Source organism: Pseudopodoces humilis, chromosome 9 (assembly GCF_049639895.1).
Source record: "Pseudopodoces humilis isolate 2021_Gansu_Grassland_sample_001 chromosome 9, ASM4963989v1, whole genome shotgun sequence".
Taxonomy (NCBI): domain Eukaryota; kingdom Metazoa; phylum Chordata; class Aves; order Passeriformes; family Paridae; genus Pseudopodoces; species Pseudopodoces humilis.
Genome location: NC_142208.1, coordinates 2,631,829 through 2,651,661, shown reverse-complemented (window position 1 = coordinate 2,651,661; position 19,833 = coordinate 2,631,829). Strand labels below are relative to the sequence as shown.

The window sequence follows — 19,833 nt, the reverse complement described above, 5'->3', positions numbered from 1 at the left end:
TAGTCAGAGGGGTGTAGAGCACCTCTGAGAGAAAAAAAAAAGGCTTCTTTTCTTGGTAAGGTCACCAGAGATCTCTGTCATGCAAAAGCAGCACAAACCTTCTGCACTGTGCTCTCCTCAGTGCAGTGGCTCAGCCTTCCCCCAAAACCTCCAACACTGCCTCCAAGGCCCAAACACTCCAACAAAGATCTTTTCCCTCCTTTGTCTACTCTCATTTTTCAAATGCCACTTGAGATTTCTGTTTCATCAAATGCAAATAACGTGAATATGGCTTTTTCTCCCTCTGAAGAATATAATTCGCAGGAAAGCATTTTCACAGCAAACGCAATCTAATCTCCTTTTTTTTTCCCCCCCCCATGATTATACAAACTGATCTCCAGTCTCATCTGCTCAACTGTCACATCCTCCCATCCCACTGTTGCTCTAATTGCACACTGCTGAGCCCCCTCGATTGTTCCGGTACCTCTTGGTAATGGCAGGAATTCTCCCCTCTGCAAAGTGGCATCACAGCCTTTCATTTCTGCTTTTGATTCTTCTGTAAAAACGAGGTGAGGAGAGCACTGGCTTGTTTCTGAGATACTGATGTTGCACCACGATCTCTTACTCAGTCTCTCCTCGCCCCAGTGGATTTTTTGTTTGGTATTTTTAACTCCAAACTTCCCAAGCAGCCACCTCCTGTTAGGTATTTGTTCCAGCTGTCAGTCCTGCTTCGGATCTACATCTTTACCACCTCGCTGAGGATAACAAGGTGTTCTTACCCTTTCTGAACACCAGGAAGTCTTGCTCCTCACCTAACACCAGCTCATTCTTTAGCTCTTTGATTTCACCTCAGCTTAGAAACACATCAGGAAAAGACTCAGCCTCCTTAAACCCACAAACAAAAATTACACAAAAGGCCTGGGTTCCAATGGCTGCAGAACACGAAACACACTCCTCCATCTGCAAGTGGAGTTGGCCCTGCACAGGGGCAGGTGTTCATTTGTTTAGAGCTTGGTAGGTTTGGGGTATTTTGAGGGGTCAGGGGTTTATTCAGGCCAAGGTTTTTCTTTTCCACTGTACCTCTGCATTGCATCAGATGTTTTGAGCTGAACTGCTGCATGGCACAGCCTCTGCACTGCTCCTGCCCAGCAGGACAGGCACAGTGACAGGGAACACCACTGGCCAGTAAATGCACTTTCCCCCTGCTCCCAGTGAAAGCAGTTTCGGTGCCATAACTCAATACACTCATGCAGGCCTTGAAAGAGAAGGAGCCTCATCAAATGATGCCTTATGTGACCTAGAAGCCCTCCCTGGGCACTCCTGCAGCCCCACTGCTGGACCAGGGCACAGCAGCATGTGTCACCACCTTGGCTGATCCCGTTCCCAGTCTTCCATCCCAGCTTAAAGTCTCCCCTAATGCTGTAAGACATAAGATGTGCAGCTTTCTGCTGCTGTACCTCTGTAGCTGTTCCCGCAATATTTAATCTTGTAAGCTGTTAATGCACGGATCTGTGCTAAGCGCCAGGCTTCAGCTTTTTCTGCACTCAAAATTCGTTTCCTTCTTGTCTGAACGTGGCAAAGGCCATTCATTTACATCTCAGACCTCAACACAAGCCAAAATCCATTCCATTTTGACCCAGTGAGAGCCCAGGTGGTTTTCTTCCTTTCCCTCAAACGTGCACCAGGAATTTTTGGCCAGTTGGGCCTTTTGCATTTCTTTTCCTTTTTATTTATTCCCTGCAGCTTTAGTTGTTTTTTTGTTTGGTTTGGGTTTTTTTTTCCCCTCACCACACAAAAATAAATAAAAGCCCGGAGGCAGCGCAGCCTCGTCTCCGGAGATGCCGGCAGCTGTCCCGGCCGCCTCCGTGCCAGCGCTGTGCCAGCTGCGGCGCAGGGCACGCGGCCACCGCCGGGACACGGCGGGGAACACGGCAGGGAGCTGCCAACCCAGCCTCTCCTCCGGGCCCGGGGCCTTCCAGCCAGGAATTGCTGCCTCCTCCCTCTGTTCTCTGAGAGATGAGCCGCTTTGCTCCTGACTAGAGCACGGTTTTGCCTAGAAGGAATCTGTATCTCTCCGTATGAAGCGGTCCATGAAGCATCCCCAGCTTTTTGGGACTAGATTAGAGAAGTGCAGTCAAAGCTTTGTTGGACATAAATCTATTGGGTCACACAGCCCCTTGGGCTCTCAGCTGCACCTATGCCAGGAAGCCATTTTTAGGGATATTCTTCAAGACAGAAGTAATTTAAACTCCCAAACGCAAGTCATCCTACAGGATCTATTTTCTGAGCAGTGTGGGAAGGTACCGGCCTGCACAACCATTTATTAGCACAAATAGGAGTGTATGTTTAAACTCTGTGGAACGGGTAGAACAAAGGATTATTAAATAAAATTCCGATTAGTTCAGCCGAAAGCAAAATACCAGCTGGAGCCTGGTGTAGCGCAGGCATGTTATCAGCAAACATGTGCTGCCAGTGCATCTGCACACACACACACACACACACACACCCCTCAGCTCTGACCACGGGGAGCCTCAGCCACAGCACTTCCATCGTGCTCCCTGCTCTGACAGCTCCAGTCCTGCCCTGAGCCTCTGTCCCTGCACAATGGGAATGAGAGCGATGAAACCTGAGTTTTCCCACTTACCCTCCTACCAGCAGCCATGCTTTGTTAGCGTTCCAAGTGGGAACACAGCCACTCAGCGCAGTCCCACCGCCTGGAATCACATGCAGGGCACATGGCTCTCCCTCCCACCAGCCTGCCTAACTGCAGCCATATTCATTAACAGCGTTTAGATGCTGGTGCAAAAGTTAACGAAGCCACTCTGCGAGAGGGCAGCCTCCCCGGCACAAGATAAATAATGGATATAAAAGCAGGCTGGGAGGGAACTGGCACGTCCCTGCAAGGTCATGCTGGAAGCATCAGTGGCTCACTGAGGCTGGGCTCCTCCGGTAAGAAGCCTGGAGCTATTTATGACTCATGTAATTAATTAATGCCAACGGGCGCTCTGCTGCAGGCACGTGGGAGACCAAAGGGAAATACGAAGCGGGCAGGTTAGGAAATGTAGTGGAGGTGGGAGAGGAGGATGACATTTCTTGTGGCAAGACATGCTTTGAAGTAATTACCAGCAGTCCAAACAGCCAGCAGCTCTTCTGGCTCTACGTCAGTACAAAATCAATTAGGAGCTTTAAAAATGCATCGGGCTCATATTTCTGAGAGCATCAAGAATAAGAAGGAACCTCGGAAGGAGAGCAGTTGCACTTCCAAGCACGGCAAGACCCTTCCCCAGGTCCTCAGCCCCCACAAATGGTGTGACCAGCAGAGGGAGCACCGTTAATACCTTCTCAGTCACAAACGGCTTGGGATGAGAGCACGGAGGAAGACCCAGAGTTTGATTTTATGTGTCTTTAAAGCCTGAGGACAAGTTTAACACAAGCAAGAGAAAGCAGAGTCCTGCAGGCACTCAGGGCTCCTGACACACACCTCCTCCCCCTTCCAGAGCTGGCTCTCCCAACACTTGGAGCTATCCAAAACTGCAGATCACATCAATAAAGGGACCAGGGCTGTAGCTTCCCTGCTCCAGCTTGCAATACTGCAGTCTCACACTGCACACTCAACACGTGGTGACGCTGAGTCATGACACCATGCTTGCACAGACCGTTTGAGGACAATGAGAGCTTAACCTAATTTCGTCCCTTTGTTTGTCCTCTGTACAGAGATCCATCAGTTCCACTCCCTGCCTTCACATCCCCCTGCATCCACTGCCTGATACATTATTAAGACTGTAAATACAAATAAAGAGCACTCTTCCCCTCCTCTGGGAGGGCTCTAAAGTCCTTCTGGGTTGTCCAGCTCCCTCTCAGCCTGTATCCTCTCTCATGACTCTTTGTTGCCAGAATATCTTCTTAAGGTTCCCAAATGTATCCATGCATTGTCCTCACTCCCTCTTATCAGAGCAGCCTGCAACAAATCCTCTCAACACAATGAGGATTGCAGATTTGCTTACAAGCCAGTGCTGTTTTCCATTTCTGCTCCTCTGTGCATCTCTTTTCTCTCTGGACACTTGCAGGGGTCAAGCACCACGGCACCAGTCTGCCACAGCCATCTGGATGAACAGCAGAGGCTGTCTGCAGTCCCAAACCTGGTTGGCAAAGCCTGGGAGTCTGCAGCATGCTTCTCCTTTGAGCCTTACCCAACCTCCAGAGTCTGGGGGATCATGTTTTCTACCCTCTGATCACTGCCAAAGCCCTCAGATCCTGGTGGGACTCCCTGCCACTACCCGCTATTTTTCTGGAGCAAATCAATAGCAGAGATTAAAAACAGTAAGAAAACAGTAAGTGAAATCAGAGTGGGGTTTAGTTTCATAAATATATATGAGTAGAACAAGAGCAACGAAGTGCTTCTTTCTGGTGGGCTGAGAATCAACTCGAGCCTGAGTCTCCAGGGTAAAACAGGAGTGAAGTAAACGACAACACGAACACCCACTCAGCATTCGTGCTTCATATTCCTGCTCTGAGCCTCAGCAGCTTTAGGAATGCTCCTGTTAAACACTGTAATGCTCCCAATTATGAGTGATCTGGACTGTTTATTTTCTAAACAGATTCCCCTCCCCACCCTCCCCGGCCCTCAGGAGATCCCATAAGCCTGAGACAAAAGCAGTCTTGAAGAGGTGTTTTGACCTCTTTAGGCTATACAATATCCATAGCTGGCTCCATTTCCCTAATTGTTTCATACTGACCTTGAGGATATTTTGGCCATTAAATGACTCCCTCTCCTTGAAAGATGATTTACCAGTCATTGTGTTGTTTCGTTCTTCAGCTGTAGAGAGAAAAGCCACCAGCAGAATGAACTTCGGATAGGAGACCTCTGTGTGCTGTACTTCACCCTCCCACTCTGTCCCTCCCCAAAATCAGCTGCCAGCTAATAAACCAATGCAGAAAACCCCACTTCCACTTGAATTTTAGGAGGAAAAGGGCTGGAATTGGTGCCTCTATTGGGATCACCTCTGTTACCTGGAGGAAAGGCCCTAAATCACAGCTATTGCCGTGGTGATTCTCTAGGGCTGACTGCTCAATGCAACACACCTGCTTCTCTCTCTGTCTCGTTTTCATCCCACATCCTGCCATGTCAGCATGAGAGACAGCACTTGCGTGGCCTGGAACAGCACCAAATTCCAGGCTGAGCGTGCCAGCACAATGCCAGGCAGGACGCGGACGGCACCGCCACAAACCTCTGCTGCCTGCACCACCCGTGTGGTGTGGATGCTTCTGCGGGGTGGGCACGCAGCCACACACACAGAGACATTCAGAATAGCAACCCAGGCCTACAGCAGCTGCCAAAAGCCTACGTCTGAGATCCTTCTCCCCAGAGCACGTCTGGCTTTTTATATAAATCCCCAAGTACATGATCTGCCCGTTCCACGGGACTTCTGCCTCGCTCGGTGAATATATTCAGTATTTCTTTTTCATCTCCATCATTAACTATGAAGTCCCACTCACATCCAGCTTGCTGTTCAAATCCTGTATGGAATACAAAGAGACTTGTATGGCTGCCTGCGGAACGCTGGCGGAATGCTCTCCCCATTGTGTCTGAATGCCTTGCGTGCCTCATGGGGTTGTGCAGGATATAGACTCGGGATGCCCATGTGCCTCCCTCCCATCAGCACTCTGGGATCGCATCATCAGGGCTCGGTTTGAGAGCTGAACCCCATCTTTACAGGGTTTCTACACCCTGGGTATGTTTGACTTCAGCAGTCAGACCAAAGGCTGCCCAGAAAACGATGACACAAATCACCTGCTGTTACCACAGTCCCCGCAGAGATTCAGAGAGGCAACAACTAAAGAATTCTTGACACAACCTATTGCGGTGCACAGGGGCCACCGTGCCAGAGCACGCACATTTGCACAGGGAGAACCAGGCTGTGACACACTGCTCCTCCCCTAAGCTGATGCTTTTAGGGCTGCTTTATAAAGTAATGTGATCAGAACGATGCTACAGACAGCCAGAGCAGACAATCTTTTGGCAGAGACAGCAGACGCCATACACTCAAGAATAGCTCGCATTCAGCTTTGCAGCCGTCTGCATCTGATTTAAGGAGAAAGACAATGGAATTGCTTTCCTGAAGAAATGGGCAATCTCTAAGTTAGCCAAAGAGGATTATGTTTTCATCTTGTTTGAAGGCTAGCACGACACATGGAGTTGTTACCCAGTTTCATTTTAACACCGGGACACAGAGAGCCCAAGATCTCACCTCCATGAGGAGCAGCTGAGGTCACTTGTTCTGTTCAGCCTGAAGGAGACTGAGGGGAGACCTCCCCAGGGTCTGCAGCTTCCTCACCAAGGGCAGTGCAGGAGCAGCTCTGACCTCTGCTCTCTGTGGCCAGGGGCAGGACCCAGGGGCATTGCTGGATCTGTGCCAGGGGAGGTTGGATATTGGGAAAAAGTTCTTCCCTCAGAGGGAACACTGAACAGGCTCCTCAGGAAATGGTCAGAGCTCCAAAGCTGCCAGAGCTCCAGGAGTGTTTGGACAACGCTCTCAGGCACAGGGTGGGATTGTTGGGGTGTTTAGGAGCTGGACTGGATGATCCACGTGAGTCCCTTCCCACCCAGAATATTCTATGATTCTACTTGAACTTGTATTTTTCCCTAGCCCAAATACTATGAGTGCTACTAGGTGACAAGTTTTTGAATCTATGATTCTTGCTCATTGCTTTTTAAATTTTCTTCTGGGTTTTATCTGCAGACATCTCCCCCCCCCAGCCCTGTGGGGTAAGAAAAAACCACACTGAAAAAGCAAACAACAAAAGTGTCTGCTGAGGAATGGGATTACTTTAAATGTATTTAGCAGCAAGGATGAAGGCTCTGTACGTACTTGGATCTTTCCTGAAGAGAGTGTTCATGACTGTGGCATGCAGCTTCACCCTATCCCATTCTTTAAGCATCAGGCCAGAGGCCACAAACCGCTCCACCAGCTGATCAGCGACCATCTGCAATCTGGGAAGGCACAAAGAGAAAGAACAGGGCCATGTAAAACAAGGAGCCTCTGCATCATAAGCTTTTGGCTTTTCAGCCAGGAGGGCAGCAAGTGTGAAATGAAGTCTCTGCATGCACACAGGAAAGGGAGCTAGCTAGTCCCTGATGGAAAGTGAGCAGAGGCATCAGGATTCAGCTCTAATGCAAAAAGTTCTGACTGTTGTGCAAAGCTTCCTCTGTGATCGCTTCTGCTGCAAATATTCCACGAGGAAGGGCAGATTTAGCACAGCAGAGAGCTTGCTCACAGTGACAGATGTTACTGGGAGCTGAAGGATGCATCTTTCTACTGCCAGGAAACACAATGTGACTCTCCTTGCAAATGCTAAAATCTGCACACCCGCAGGGGCTTGGGCACCTTGACTCCCAGAGGATCTGCTCAGGGATTGCTGCAGCCCGGATCCTCTCTGTCCCAGAAAAGCAACCCAGTCACTGGGCTTGCTTTCTGGGAGAGCCCAGAATGTGGTGACAGGGGGGGGCACAAACTCAGTCAGCACATTCTGGTGAACAGTCCAGCTTTGGAGCTACTGAGCAAGCAAAATCCAGTCCTTAATAAGGACTTATTCCCACCTTTGTGTCTGGCCTTGACTGTCAGGATCTGAGGGCAGACCCATCCTAGGACAGACAGCAGGAGCAGGGATCAGAGCAATGTACTCATGTCTAAGGAGCTGAAGGAACTTCCAGGCTGCTGCTGTGCCACAAAAATTTCTGCCTGATTCTTACCAAAGGCAGCGAGGATACGCCAGAATGAGAGCTTCCCATCTCCAAAACAAAAAAAGCCAGGGGGTATTAAGTCCATGCAGAAGAATCTGAGCTTCTCTCAGCACGTCCCAGGGATCAGAGAGCTTTCTGCTCCGTGAGAGTTGCTCCATGTTGGTGTCTCAGCTGCGGCAGAGTGTGGCCCATCCCCAGAGCCTGGGGCTGCCACGCTCTGGATGCCAGCTCTGACCCCACTGCTGGCTTTGGACTGCCCCTCACGGGCTGCCAGCCCCATGTGACCATTTCAAGACTCTCAAACAACCAATTGTCATGGCTTTCTACTATTTTCTGGCTTTACTTCAGTGATTTTTAAAATTAGCAATGACAAAGATTAAATGAATATCATTACAGACAATACTAAAACAAATTAACAGAGAATAGCTCAAGTGAAAATGGTGCTTTATTACGTTATAAAGTTAATCAAGGAAATAAAACAAATTAGAATGAATTATAATGGAAATTATTTGCCATGTGGGAGGCATCAGAGCATGATCCCTCTTTCAGTCTGAGCCATTATATGTGCAGAAGGGCTTGCCAACCCCTAATTCTGTCTGCAGTTATGCAAGCTAAGTCAGGATAAATCAAATCTCCTGCTTTACAGCTTAAGCTGATCAAGATCATCCAAAGATCAGGAAGGAACTCCACCCCTCAGCCATGCCAGGAACTACACAGAGCTAACAGGACATCTTGCATGAGACAGGAAGGCACACACCTCTCTCCAGCACAGGCTGCAGCAGTCTGATCCAGCGCAGGAAGCCACGTGGCTCCTACTCTCCTCTAGTACTGGCCTTGCAGCTCAGAAACTGCTTTCCCATTTCCCTAAGCCAGGCACTGCAGGTTTCAGCAGGTTCAAGGAGCTGTTCTGCAATGATCTGTGTCCCAGGCCAGAAGACAAAGCAGGGTTTTCTGGAGAGATCACCATTTGTCCCCTCTTTATAATCACTGCTAGTCCAACACAGTGCCTGCTGGAATCTCAAAGGCATGAAAAGCTGCTCTCCATCAACACAAAAATATCTTTTTTTTTTTCCCCTCTGCAAAGCTAAGTGTTTTTTCTGGATGCTTGCTAATAGATAAGGAACTATATAAGGGGAGAAATACCAGATGAATGATATCAGGAGAAGGTGCTTCACCCAGATGGTGGCGGGGCACTGAGCAGGGAATTGTCACTGGCCCCAAGGCTGCCAGAGCTCCAGGAGCGTTTGGACAACACTCTCAGGGATAGAGTGGTGTTGTTGGGGTGTCCTGGCCAGAGCAAGGAGTTGGTCCCTTCCAACTCAGTCTATTCTGTGATTCTGTGAATTAATTTGCAGGTGAGGGCAGGACCAGCCTGATCCAAGGATTAAAACTTCAAGTTACTTGTCCCTCCCTGAAGCCTGCTGCTATGCAAAAAGCAAAACAGGTGCTGTGGAAGAGAAGCCTAGCAGTTTCCAGGTGCCATGCTAAGCACAAGGTCTGGCTTTGGTCAAAACCTCAGCTAACAGATCTCTGTCAAGGAGAGTGGAGACACCAGTCCTTTCCTGGGGGGAGGTGGTGAGTGCTGTTTTCAGTTTCAAGGCAAGGTGGATTTGAAGACCTCACTTCTCTCCCCTGCCCAAAGCAGCTCTGCCACCCCTGATGCACATCAGCACTTTCCCCAGCATTATGCCTGAGTGGGTTCTCACCACTCAGGATACAGCTGGCATCTGAAACAGAGCACGGTGAAAGTACCAACAATTCAAGCTGTCCCCAGAGGCAGGCAGACATCACTGTCAACTGAGGCCCTGCTTATGCTCTACACCATTCCTCTCCCAGCTCCTCAGGCCACAGACTTATTTTCAGATGCAACCAGACTGGCAAGCACTGCACCTCAGAGAGAGGCAGACTCAGGAGAAGAGACCCAGACCTCAGCTCCCAGAGCTGATATTTTAGATGCTCTCTACAACAAAACCTACTGAAGGGCATTTGGGTCATCCAGTGTCTGTCTCCATCTCATCTTTCCAAGTGCTTCTGCCCTCTTTCTCCCTGTGCTCTGTCTCCTGGCTGATCTCTGCCTTGCCCTGGTTCTCTACCCGCCCCGCTTGTTTTTATCTCACCTCTTTCAGGGTAGGACAGACTTCAAAGTGGAAGAGCCAAGAAAAGGAAAATACTTCAATTCCTACTGCCTCTCAGCAGTTCTTACATTTTTCATTTTCCCACTCATTTCCTTATCCCACTTCCGATCTCTTACTTCAACACAGCCTTCAAAGTGTGGTTTTAAGCAGGGCCTCCCCCCTCCATCTCCTCAGCCCTCAGGGAAAGGATATGCCAGAACATATCCCTTCTTCCCTGAGCCAGTCCTTGCTCACAGCCTCCCTCCTCCAGCTGCACTGCTCCATGCTCCTCTGCTAGCTCCTGCTGTCCTCTAGCAAGGGGAACAGACAACAAAAGGGCAGTGCTGTCAGGCAAAGAGAAGGCTGAGGCTCAGAGACAGGAGGTAAAGCTCTTTTGGCTACTCCCTTTCCCTATTTCTGGCAACCAGCAGCACGGAGTACAGCAGCTCTTATGTTCATCATAGAATCTACAATGCTTTGTGTTGGAAGAGGTGTTACAGATCATCTGGTGCCAAACCCTACCATGGGCAGAGACACCTTCCACTAGACCAGGGTGCTCCAAGCCCCATCTGTGTTTCCTCAGTCTTCCAGAAAGCACCAAGAGAAAAGATGGTGCTGCCACTGGTGACGTAGTCTTTGCCAAAAACAAGATGAAGGAAGGTTGTCCAGACACTGCTACATCCTGGGCAGTGCTGTTTGTAGAGCTGCAGCCATCAGCCACAGTGGTGAGCAGCACAAACACTCAAGCTGTCACCAACCAGCTTTCAAGATTTTGCAGCAGCAGCTCCAAAAGACATTTCACACCCAGCACCCGTTCCAGGCTGCTACAGACACACAATCCAGCCCTGTAATCAGGTCATGCTCTTCTGAGGACCTCCTGGGCTAACTGGCTTTTAAGAATAATTAAGTGCTGCAGAACACACCAGGCTGTCCAGATTAATCTGGATTGCAGGTTGAGGAACTAGACAGTAGAGGCCAAATCATCCTGCCTTCTAAGTCATCTCAGGAGTATCTCCTTGGCCATCTTATCCCCGTGTGAGCCGTGACTCCATTATTCAACCTGACAGCCTGCTGCAGAAACAAATGACATCCTTCAGCTGCACCACCAGTGACTGATTTAAAGAGCAAACACATCACTGCCTTAACAGGTTCAGGAAGCAAGGACGACTTCATCTTTGTGACTGCTGGCCTGAGGACTGCCAGCAGCACCCACCAGCTCCAGAGGGTTTCCTTGGCACTCTGGGGAGGAATGAAAGACAGGAGCATGGGGAACTCACCTGTCTGAGCCATCCTTCATGTGGACTTTGGCGTAAAGGACGTCTGTCATGGCAGGGTCATCGTTCATGTACTCCACTCCTGCCACCTCCACAGTCAGGGGCTGGCCTCCAGTAATTTGGCTAAAACCCAAGAAATCTCTAATGTTAAAAAGCAAAACATCACACCAGCTCTTGAAATGCAACACAGAGTGCTCTTCGTGCACACAACAAATATATGGGTTTGCTATGGGAATAAGATTAGATACTCTTTTTGCCATAGTGAGAAAGCAAAATTTGACTAATTGCATGTTAAGTGGGACTTAAATGTTATACAGAGTCTATGGGGCAGTGAACTCCACTCAGGAGCTCTTTTCTGTCCCCTATTTTTCAGCTTGTTTGCACTGAAAAAACCCAAACTCAAAAAGTCTCCCAAATTCCTAAAACTCAAAAGGCGATGGCTGCTATTGCCTTATCACCCCAAGTGGTAAAAGAATTTAAATTCATACATTTGGTGTTTCAGACACACATTAAGTCAACTTGTCAGTGGTCACAGGCCACCTCAACATGAAGATCTCCATCCACATGCCAAAAAACCCACAAGAAGTAAATGATTCAAGTTCTCATTGCAGAGAGGCTTCTGCCTCCCTGTGAAAAGACCAACCATAAAGTCTCCAGCTCTCTGATTTTTACTGGGAAAGGTACTCAATACAGAACACAGCTCTGGGTGCAACATCCAACCAGTAAATAGAGCTGGTTTAAAATCAGCTCCAGCTCTTCATGTAGGATATAATATGCACTCCCACACCTGCAAACGCTCTGTAGAGTGTATCTGCTTCCCAACACACCGCCTCCTTGTCTTTCCCAGCAGAGCATCCCAGGAGGCTGGGATGAGAGTAAGTGATGCCTCCTTTAACACCAAGGCTCATGGAAAGAACAGGGATTGTCTGGGCAGGCAGATGTAACAAACACCACGAGCTGAGTTAGCAAGGTGAGTGTGACATTGCTCTGACCTTGCTCGCTTCTGTTCAGCTTTGGAGGTGCTCAGCAAAGATTCCCAAGAGAAATAAGCAGAGTGTGATTTCCCTTCCCAGTACAGTTACTGGGAGGGAAACAGCACAAATGTACTATTATGGACATCACACTAACAGCACTAAAGGTCATGTATTTTACAAAGGGTCAAAAAGGTCACAGCTACCTTCACAGGTCACTGCCTGCATTTTAGAAAAGGAAATGAAAGCTAATGCAGGTTTATGTAGGTGGAAGGGAGACTAATTAATTTTCCAAGTATATTTACTTGGGTGTGGAAGGGGAAATAAACTAAAGGTTACCTTCAAGTGTTGATTCCCCCTTCACTAAAGGAAATAGGGAGCAATGATTTTCTCGGCATCAGTTCAATCCACTTATGAGGAAGCTGGCACTTTCCAAATATTGCATTCAGAGCCTCCCCCTGGAAACACACTTGCATTTCTGTTCAACAGCTGAACTGGAGCCATCCTTTTAAAGGCAGAGGTATGAATTCTGGCTGTGCATTAATTCCCACAGATATTAGCTGGCACAGCGTGGCCAATTCTTCATGCACCGCGGCAACAAATAAATGAATGCAAAGGATCTGTGCTCTGTGTGCAAAGGCTTTGCAGAAATAAATAAATAAACCACTCCCTCAGGCCATCTTCAATTACTAAGCTGACCAGAGATAAGCTAATTACGGTGTCACTGGACCACATTTGCAGCTAAAGCCCCAACATCTGCAGCTTGGTGTTAAGAGGCAGCGAGGCAGGCGCGCTCCCAGAGCAGCACGGACCGTTTCAGGCCGATTACTCACAAGGCTCCTGATGGCTTCCCTGCACACAGCTCCCCTCGTCCAGGAATGCGTGTCAAGGACACCTCAGCATCTGCTCTGAGGCAGGAGGGAAGTGCCAGAGCTCACTGCAGGCAGTGTGCAAAGGTAAGGGAGCTCAGCCCTCCCTCTGCAGCAGGCAGGGGACAGCGGCTAAAACTGCTCATGCACAAAGAACAGGGACGTGCGTGAGGAAGGGAAGTGAGCAGAGCAGGTTTTCAGGGAATGCCGAGGGTCTGAGCTGAGCTATAGATGGCTCAGCCTATAGTAAGACTCTCTGTGGCTGCTCAGTGATTTCTACTGCCTCATTTGAAACATTTCAGCCTTCTTTTAAAATTTCTAGAGTTCAGAGAGACTACTGAGCTGCTCTTCTCTTCGCTGTTCCTCGTCAGGACAGAGTGCTGCTTTCCCCTCTCTGCAGGCCTTGGTGATGACACCCCTTTCCCACCACTTACTCCACAAAGTCCTCTTTGCATCGCTGCAGGAGGTCACACGCTTTCTGGATCTCTTGTTCGTTCAGGAGCACCAGCGTCCCAAGAGTCAGGTGAAGCTTTGCAGGGTTCTGGAACAGGCTGCTGCTCACCCCATGATCCTACAAATCAATCCATCACACAGAGGTGTCTTAGCTCATCCACACACACCCTGCTCCACCACAGGGATAAAGAGTACAGAAAACAGGTACCGAGTCACTGGCATCAACCCTTTTATCTCTGGTCAGGTTGGTAATGACTCAAAGCTGAAAATTTCTCAGGCCTTGTGAGGAAGCAAGCTCAGCCTGGCAGGTGAGGTGCGGTCCCACCACAGCCCCCTGCCTGCTTTTTCATCAGAGCTGCTGAACAGCAGCCTGGAAAATCATTATAGCAGGCTGTAACTCAGGACCCAGGACCTGCAACACTCACTCACATATGGGGGTTTTTTTGGGAGGAGACTTCCACAGCTGCCGACGCAGCATCTGCTGCCAGCAATGAACTCAACGCAAGCCAGCTCAGATTTAAAACTTAAGTCCATTTCTTGTGCAATAAAGCTGAGACCAGCTGTAGTGACAAGCTCTAAATGGTCTCTAAATCCTGTCTAAACACAGGTTGTACCTCACAACAGAAGCACAGCTAATACCAGCTCTGATAATTATATTTTTCTTCTTCCCATATGCCCTATAGTTTGCAGAGATGAATTAAGTTTAAATTCCCTTTATAAGAATAGCTGTGTGTTGTTGCTGGGGAGGAACTGTTCCCAGGTGGAGCAGTGGTTGCATCCAGCTTTAAGTAACATGCTATTCTGTTCTAGGATACTCATAAAAATACCTCAGGGATGGTTAACACACCCATATTAAAACAATTATTTCCACTTAGTGGCTACTTCCCATCAGCGCATTAAATAACCTCCAATTTTAACTCCAGAAGAAGCCAACCTGCCAGGCCATGGAAACCTTTCTGCATCTGAAAAGAGTGCACCAGCTGAGAGCAATAGCTTTGAAGTTCCTACTGTGCTCCAGAGTTTGAAATAAAACCTTTCAGACGTTTAAATGCTGCAGTATCTCAGGCCGTCAAGAGCTTAATGCCCCACATCTCACTCAGCATTTTTCATGCCTAATGACCACACGCAGGACCCTTCTTTACAGCACAGCTTATGGGCTGGACTAAGGACAAGGCAGCCTGCAAAACAGAGGTCAGGGCCTTGCTCCAGCAGCCACAGCCTGGCAAAAACCAGGGCTGGCCCCATCTCACTTCTCCCTACCTTCCCCTCCCTGCAGTAAAAGCTTTGTGGCTTCCTTTAATTCAAGCTGCTGTTCACATGCATGACAGGACACGATTTCTCTCCGTCAGCCTTTTTTCTCCAGCGATATCCGCAGTCAGAGAATATTTGGCCCATCACAAAACAACAGCTTGGGTAACAGAAACTGGGAGAAGGTTTGATTTAACCTTGCCACGGACAACCGGCCGAGGTCACCCCCACGGAGTGCACAGATGAGGTACAGGAACACAGCCCTTTGCAGGTCAGAAAGCCAAAGCCCTGCCCTCATTTTCTGCCCCAGCACAACTTGTGCTGTAAACATGACCCTGCCCCAAAAGCAGCATTTTCCCCCGAGGTTTTCAACACCTGAGCTGAGGTGCTGAGAGTTGACAAACGATGGCACGCCACCTCCACGAGCCATGTTACTGCTGCTGGGGAGCTCAGCAGGCAAGAGCAGTGCACAGCAAGCAGGCCAAGACCTAGATAATCCTCCTGGGTTTACTCCCTAGTATTTCAGGCAGCTCTTCAAAACCCTGCTTACACTCCCTACTCCTTCACAGGCCAGCAGATCCCACTTCTCCCACACATAAAAGAGATTGCTACGTCAGAGGTGGCTCTCCCTGGAACAGCCAGTGTTCCTGAGAGTGTCTCAACAGCCTTTCCTGGCTGGATACTGCTCACCAGGATGCAAAAAGGCTGGAATTCAATTATTCTAATCCCAGATCATGATGTGAGATCATCAATCACTGAGCCACCTCATGGGAATATGCCCTATTGTCCCTCCAAAAATTCAAACCTGGGCTCTTTAGGATGTATTGAGAAGCAGGAAGAATAATCCCTTTATGCACTGTCCATATGTGATGACTGTCCTTTTTAGCCTATGCCTCTCCCTAACGCTACCCTGTCGTGATCAAAAAAACCCAACTCATTTCCACTCAGTTGTTTTTTCTCCCTCCTGCTACCAAAGACTTCTACTTTGGCTCTCCTTCTTTAGAAGGACCACAAGAGAATGTTTTATCTGGGGTCTCCAACTCCTTGCAAAGCCCAAGCACATTGTCCCTCCAAATCTAAGACCCTGTAATAGGGAAGCCATAAACTACAACACACTTCAGCCCTTCTACATGAAAAGGCAACAGATCAAGCTCCTTAGCTCTTCTGCCCTGGTTGTGTCCTCTCTGCTGTTTTAAGAGCTCCCAATGTTTGCAGACAGCTTTATGTTTTTCAGGTTTTTTTTTCCTTAAGAGCAGGATACTGCATGCCAGCTACATGCCCTCTGCCACCCTGATCCACAAAGGAGCGAGCCAGGAAAACAGCATTTGCACAGGATTGACTGAAGAGCTACAGGCTCAAAAAACCCTCCCACTTTCTGTCCCTTCCGCTCTGAGATACAAGGCCTCATTAGCAATGTTTGATATTTACATGTTACCATATATTACAGTTTCTTTTCCCTGCTACATCTGCAGCCCCTTCAGCCGGCAAACGCTGCGTTTGCACAGCTCTCAAAGACCCAACTGTGATTTTTTCACAGCAATGTTACTGCAAAGTCTCTTCCCTTTTCCACCTGCATCCTCAGACAGACGTCTCAGTTCTCCTCACTCTGACACCTACATGATTGTGAGAGGAGACTTCCAAGGTCATCCAGTCCTCTGGACCTCCCACTGCACCACAGCACTGATGAGCCTGTCCAGGTGAGCCACGTCCCCGTATTTAGATTAAATTAAGCTAAAAGAGCCTCCCCTCAGCCCTGCTTCATTTGCCTGGCAGTCCTGCCTGTACAACATGAACAACACCTGAAGTGCTCTGTATTTCAGCACAGGGTTTATCTTCTAAAAGCTTTTAAAGACACACACACACAAAAAACTTAGAAAGCATATACCCACCAACATAACGCTATAAAATATAAATGAATGGTTGTCATGGTAACTGCTTCAGAGAGAAATAGAGTCCCTCACAAATGCTCAATGGCCAGAAGAGATCCTCACACACACACAACATACAAACACACACACACCTGGTCCTTTCCCTTCCTTACCATTATTACCCCTCATTCAAAGGCTGAAGTTTACCCAATCCTGCAATGTTTTGCACCAGGCAGAGAAACGCCCCACTTCTGTCACTGAAACCTATTCAGATTTCCTCAAGTATTCCGAGAAATCCCATTGCTTTGGACAAATCTATAAGCTCTTTTATTGCTCTGCGAGGCACAGTTTTGAATTACTGTTTTTCATTACTGATGTGCTTTCTAGCAGACCCTGCTGTGAGATAAAGTGGTATTAGAGTGGCATTACCGGCTGGAGGAGTGATTGAGAGACACACGGGGCTGCACTGTACTCCTCCAGTTAACAGGAAGCAATAAATATATCTGGAAACCCTTTTGCTAATACCAGGAGAAGGAAGGGCAGAAAAATAAAGCACTATATATTCCTAGGCTAGACATATGGAACCCTCTGAATACCTGTTACTGAGTTCTACGTTTCAAAGTGAAAACTGAAACTCTGGAGCTGATGTAAGCAGTGCCAGGAACATTTCAGGCCCTTACAGGACTTGGAGCTGTCCAGACACAGAACAAAAACTACAGAACAGACAGAAGATCAGGCAAGAGGAGGAAGATGAACGTGGCCAGTACCTGGTCTCAGCACTTCTCTGACCAAAGCTGGATTGCTGCAGTTTTCTGAGACAAGGAGAGTGTGAAGGTTTGCAGATGTTCCAGGCAGCTCCTTCCAAATGTGACTGACAACAGTTGGGGAATGCACAAAGTCTGTGAACACATTTTTAAGAGGATGGCAGACAACCCCCATCCAGAGATGCAAACTGACATTTAAGAGCGAGCAAGAGAGAAACAATGTGACAGACAAGATGAGGAGGGGTTTGGAGAACAAGTAGGATCACCAGAGGAGACTGGGCCAATGGAGGGGTGCAGAGATGCAACCCACCCAGAAGGCAGCAAAAATGAGTGCTCTGCAAGGAGAAGGACTGGTCCTGTGTGAGTCTGTTGTGCTGCAGAATTAAAAACACTGGAGGAGAGTGCAAACAACAGCACTGCCTGCAAAGATGGATAAAACACACATCGCAGAGATGTGACACTGAAAGGACTTAGAAAGGACCTTGGAAGACTCACCCAACACCAGGGCAGCCTGGAAGCCAGAGGCCAGCAAGTGTTATGGGATAGACTGAGGTTACTGCAGCAGGCAAGGCCATAGGGAGGGACTACAGAGCTCCATGGGACCTGCTGGCAGACAGCTAGAGGAGGAGGAAGAGGAGCAGAAGGATCAAATATAGAGTCCAGGATGCCAAGTCTTCAGGCAGAGCAGGGCCAGATCTCCAGGGAAGGCCAAGTGAAAGGACTGTAGCAGCCATAAGCCCAGGAAGAAGGGGTTAAAGGGCAAGAGAAACCCCATGCCAAAAGCAGCAGCCTCACTCCAGAGCCAATGGCACGAGCAGCCCCTACAGAGCCCCTCAAAGAGCTGCTTCTCTCACTGTACCTTCAGCACGTCCCACACAAGGACTGGAACTAGAAACCAACAGAGGGAGCCAGGCCATCACTGATGCCAGCCCGAGGTCCCAACTCTCTGTCCAGCCAACACCTTCCCAGGCTCATGTTTCCATCCCTCTGCCTGCAGGGCATTCCTTTAATCAAGGTGAGCTTTAATAAAGGTAGTGCTGCTGGCTAATGAGGAGAGATCGTGCTCCTAGCCTAGGGAAAGGTTTTCCTGGCACTGCACTGGCTTGTCCCTGGATCTGTTGGCCAATTCCAGTTGTATCTAATGTCAGGTGATAGGAAGCTCCTAAGATGTCATGGAATTAAGCAGCTGGGAGGAGAACGGGGGCTTAAATCCTGACTGCCAGGAAAGACAAGACTGCAAAGACAGCTCAGATCTGCTCTTGGAGATGAAACAACGGACGTGCAAGGGACCATGAGAACTTGAGCAAGAACTCCTATCTCCTCAGATTTAAGATAATACACACCCATGACATGAAGGCATAGGAAAGTAAACTTCTTAAGCTGTGCTATCTGCAAGATTGTATTTTCCCTTTAGCAAGGCACCAGAAGAAGAGATGGACATGAAAGTGAAGAGTATGAGCCCACAGAGCCCTGCAATGTGTCTGCAATGCAACCTGCAACAGCCACAGAGAGACCTCTGCCTGCCTAGAGATGTCCTCCAGCAGACACAGAGGACATGGCAATTTAGTGGCACCATTCCCTCTCCTCAGCCCAGCCCTGTGCACTGACACACCACTTCTGTCAGACAAGAAGCACACTAAAATAAACCAGGGAATGCAGAGCTTTCTCTTCATTTTCTTCCTCATTTCCCTATGCCTAACTATTTCCTGCTCCTCCCAACCCAAGATCTGAAGGCAAGTAGGAGTGCTGTCAGCACAAAGTCTCCCGGGGAAGAAGAAAAGTGGTGATATTTGCAGGATAGCATGTGCTACCAAGTCATTTCTTGCTCAGCTCTGGCAATGACATCCATCTTCTTTCACTGTCAGGAGCCAAAAGAAAAGTGAAACAGAAGCAGCAGCACATTTGGGAATTCCTACCTGGTTTCATGGTTATGTAAAAATCATATAAAATGTAGACAGACACACTACATTATTTAGTGACTTTCCTATTAAAAATAAAAACCCCAACACTCTTTTGAAATTTAGACATCCTCCCATCTAGAAAAATCTCTGCTAACAATTCACTAAGTAAACCATTCACTTTTCAGAAAATTTCACAACAGCACTCAAGAAATTCACAGCAGATCCACTAAATAAAAGGCCTATTGAAAATGCATTCCTAGAAAACAGAATAGAATATGGCCTGCAAGGAAAATACCAAAGAGCTCTCTCAATAAATGAAACAGCACTCTGCACTCTAATCCTCACGTGGATCCCTACCTTTGAGCATTTCTCCAGCACCTCCTCCTTGAACTGCAGAAACTTTTCCTGGATGGCAGGCTGGTTGAGAGCGAAGGACAGGAAGTGTGTGAAGGGCTGCTTCTTGCGGAAGCTGTCCAGGAGCACATCGATCCGCGTCCGGGCAGAGATGACGCTGCTCCGCTGCTGCCCCGTGATCACTGCAGGGAAACACAGCAGCACCTCTCTGCTTCCCTGAAACTCTCTGCTTTTAGTCCCAGCCTCCTGAGGAAGCAGTAGAATCAAAACCCCCAGCCATCCACTGAAAAACCTGCC

The 19,833-nt window shown here is 48.5% G+C and overlaps 1 protein-coding gene across 4 annotated transcripts in view; it reads right to left on the bottom strand.

Moving 5' to 3' along the window:
• The window catches only part of ASCC1 (activating signal cointegrator 1 complex subunit 1), a 34,947-nt gene that overhangs the window by 10,076 nt on the left and 5,038 nt on the right, over window positions 1–19,833 (bottom strand). For all 4 annotated transcript variants that reach the window (XM_014261661.2, XM_014261660.2, XM_088059459.1 and 1 more), the window contains exons 5-9: window positions 19,540–19,718; window positions 13,383–13,519; window positions 11,112–11,231; window positions 6,849–6,970; window positions 4,716–4,795 (exon numbers count right to left, since the gene is read on the bottom strand). In XM_014261661.2, the coding sequence (XP_014117136.2) occupies window positions 4,716–4,795; window positions 6,849–6,970; window positions 11,112–11,231; window positions 13,383–13,519; window positions 19,540–19,718 (638 nt within the window). The remainder of the gene's footprint in view (window positions 1–4,715; window positions 4,796–6,848; window positions 6,971–11,111; window positions 11,232–13,382; window positions 13,520–19,539; window positions 19,719–19,833) is intronic.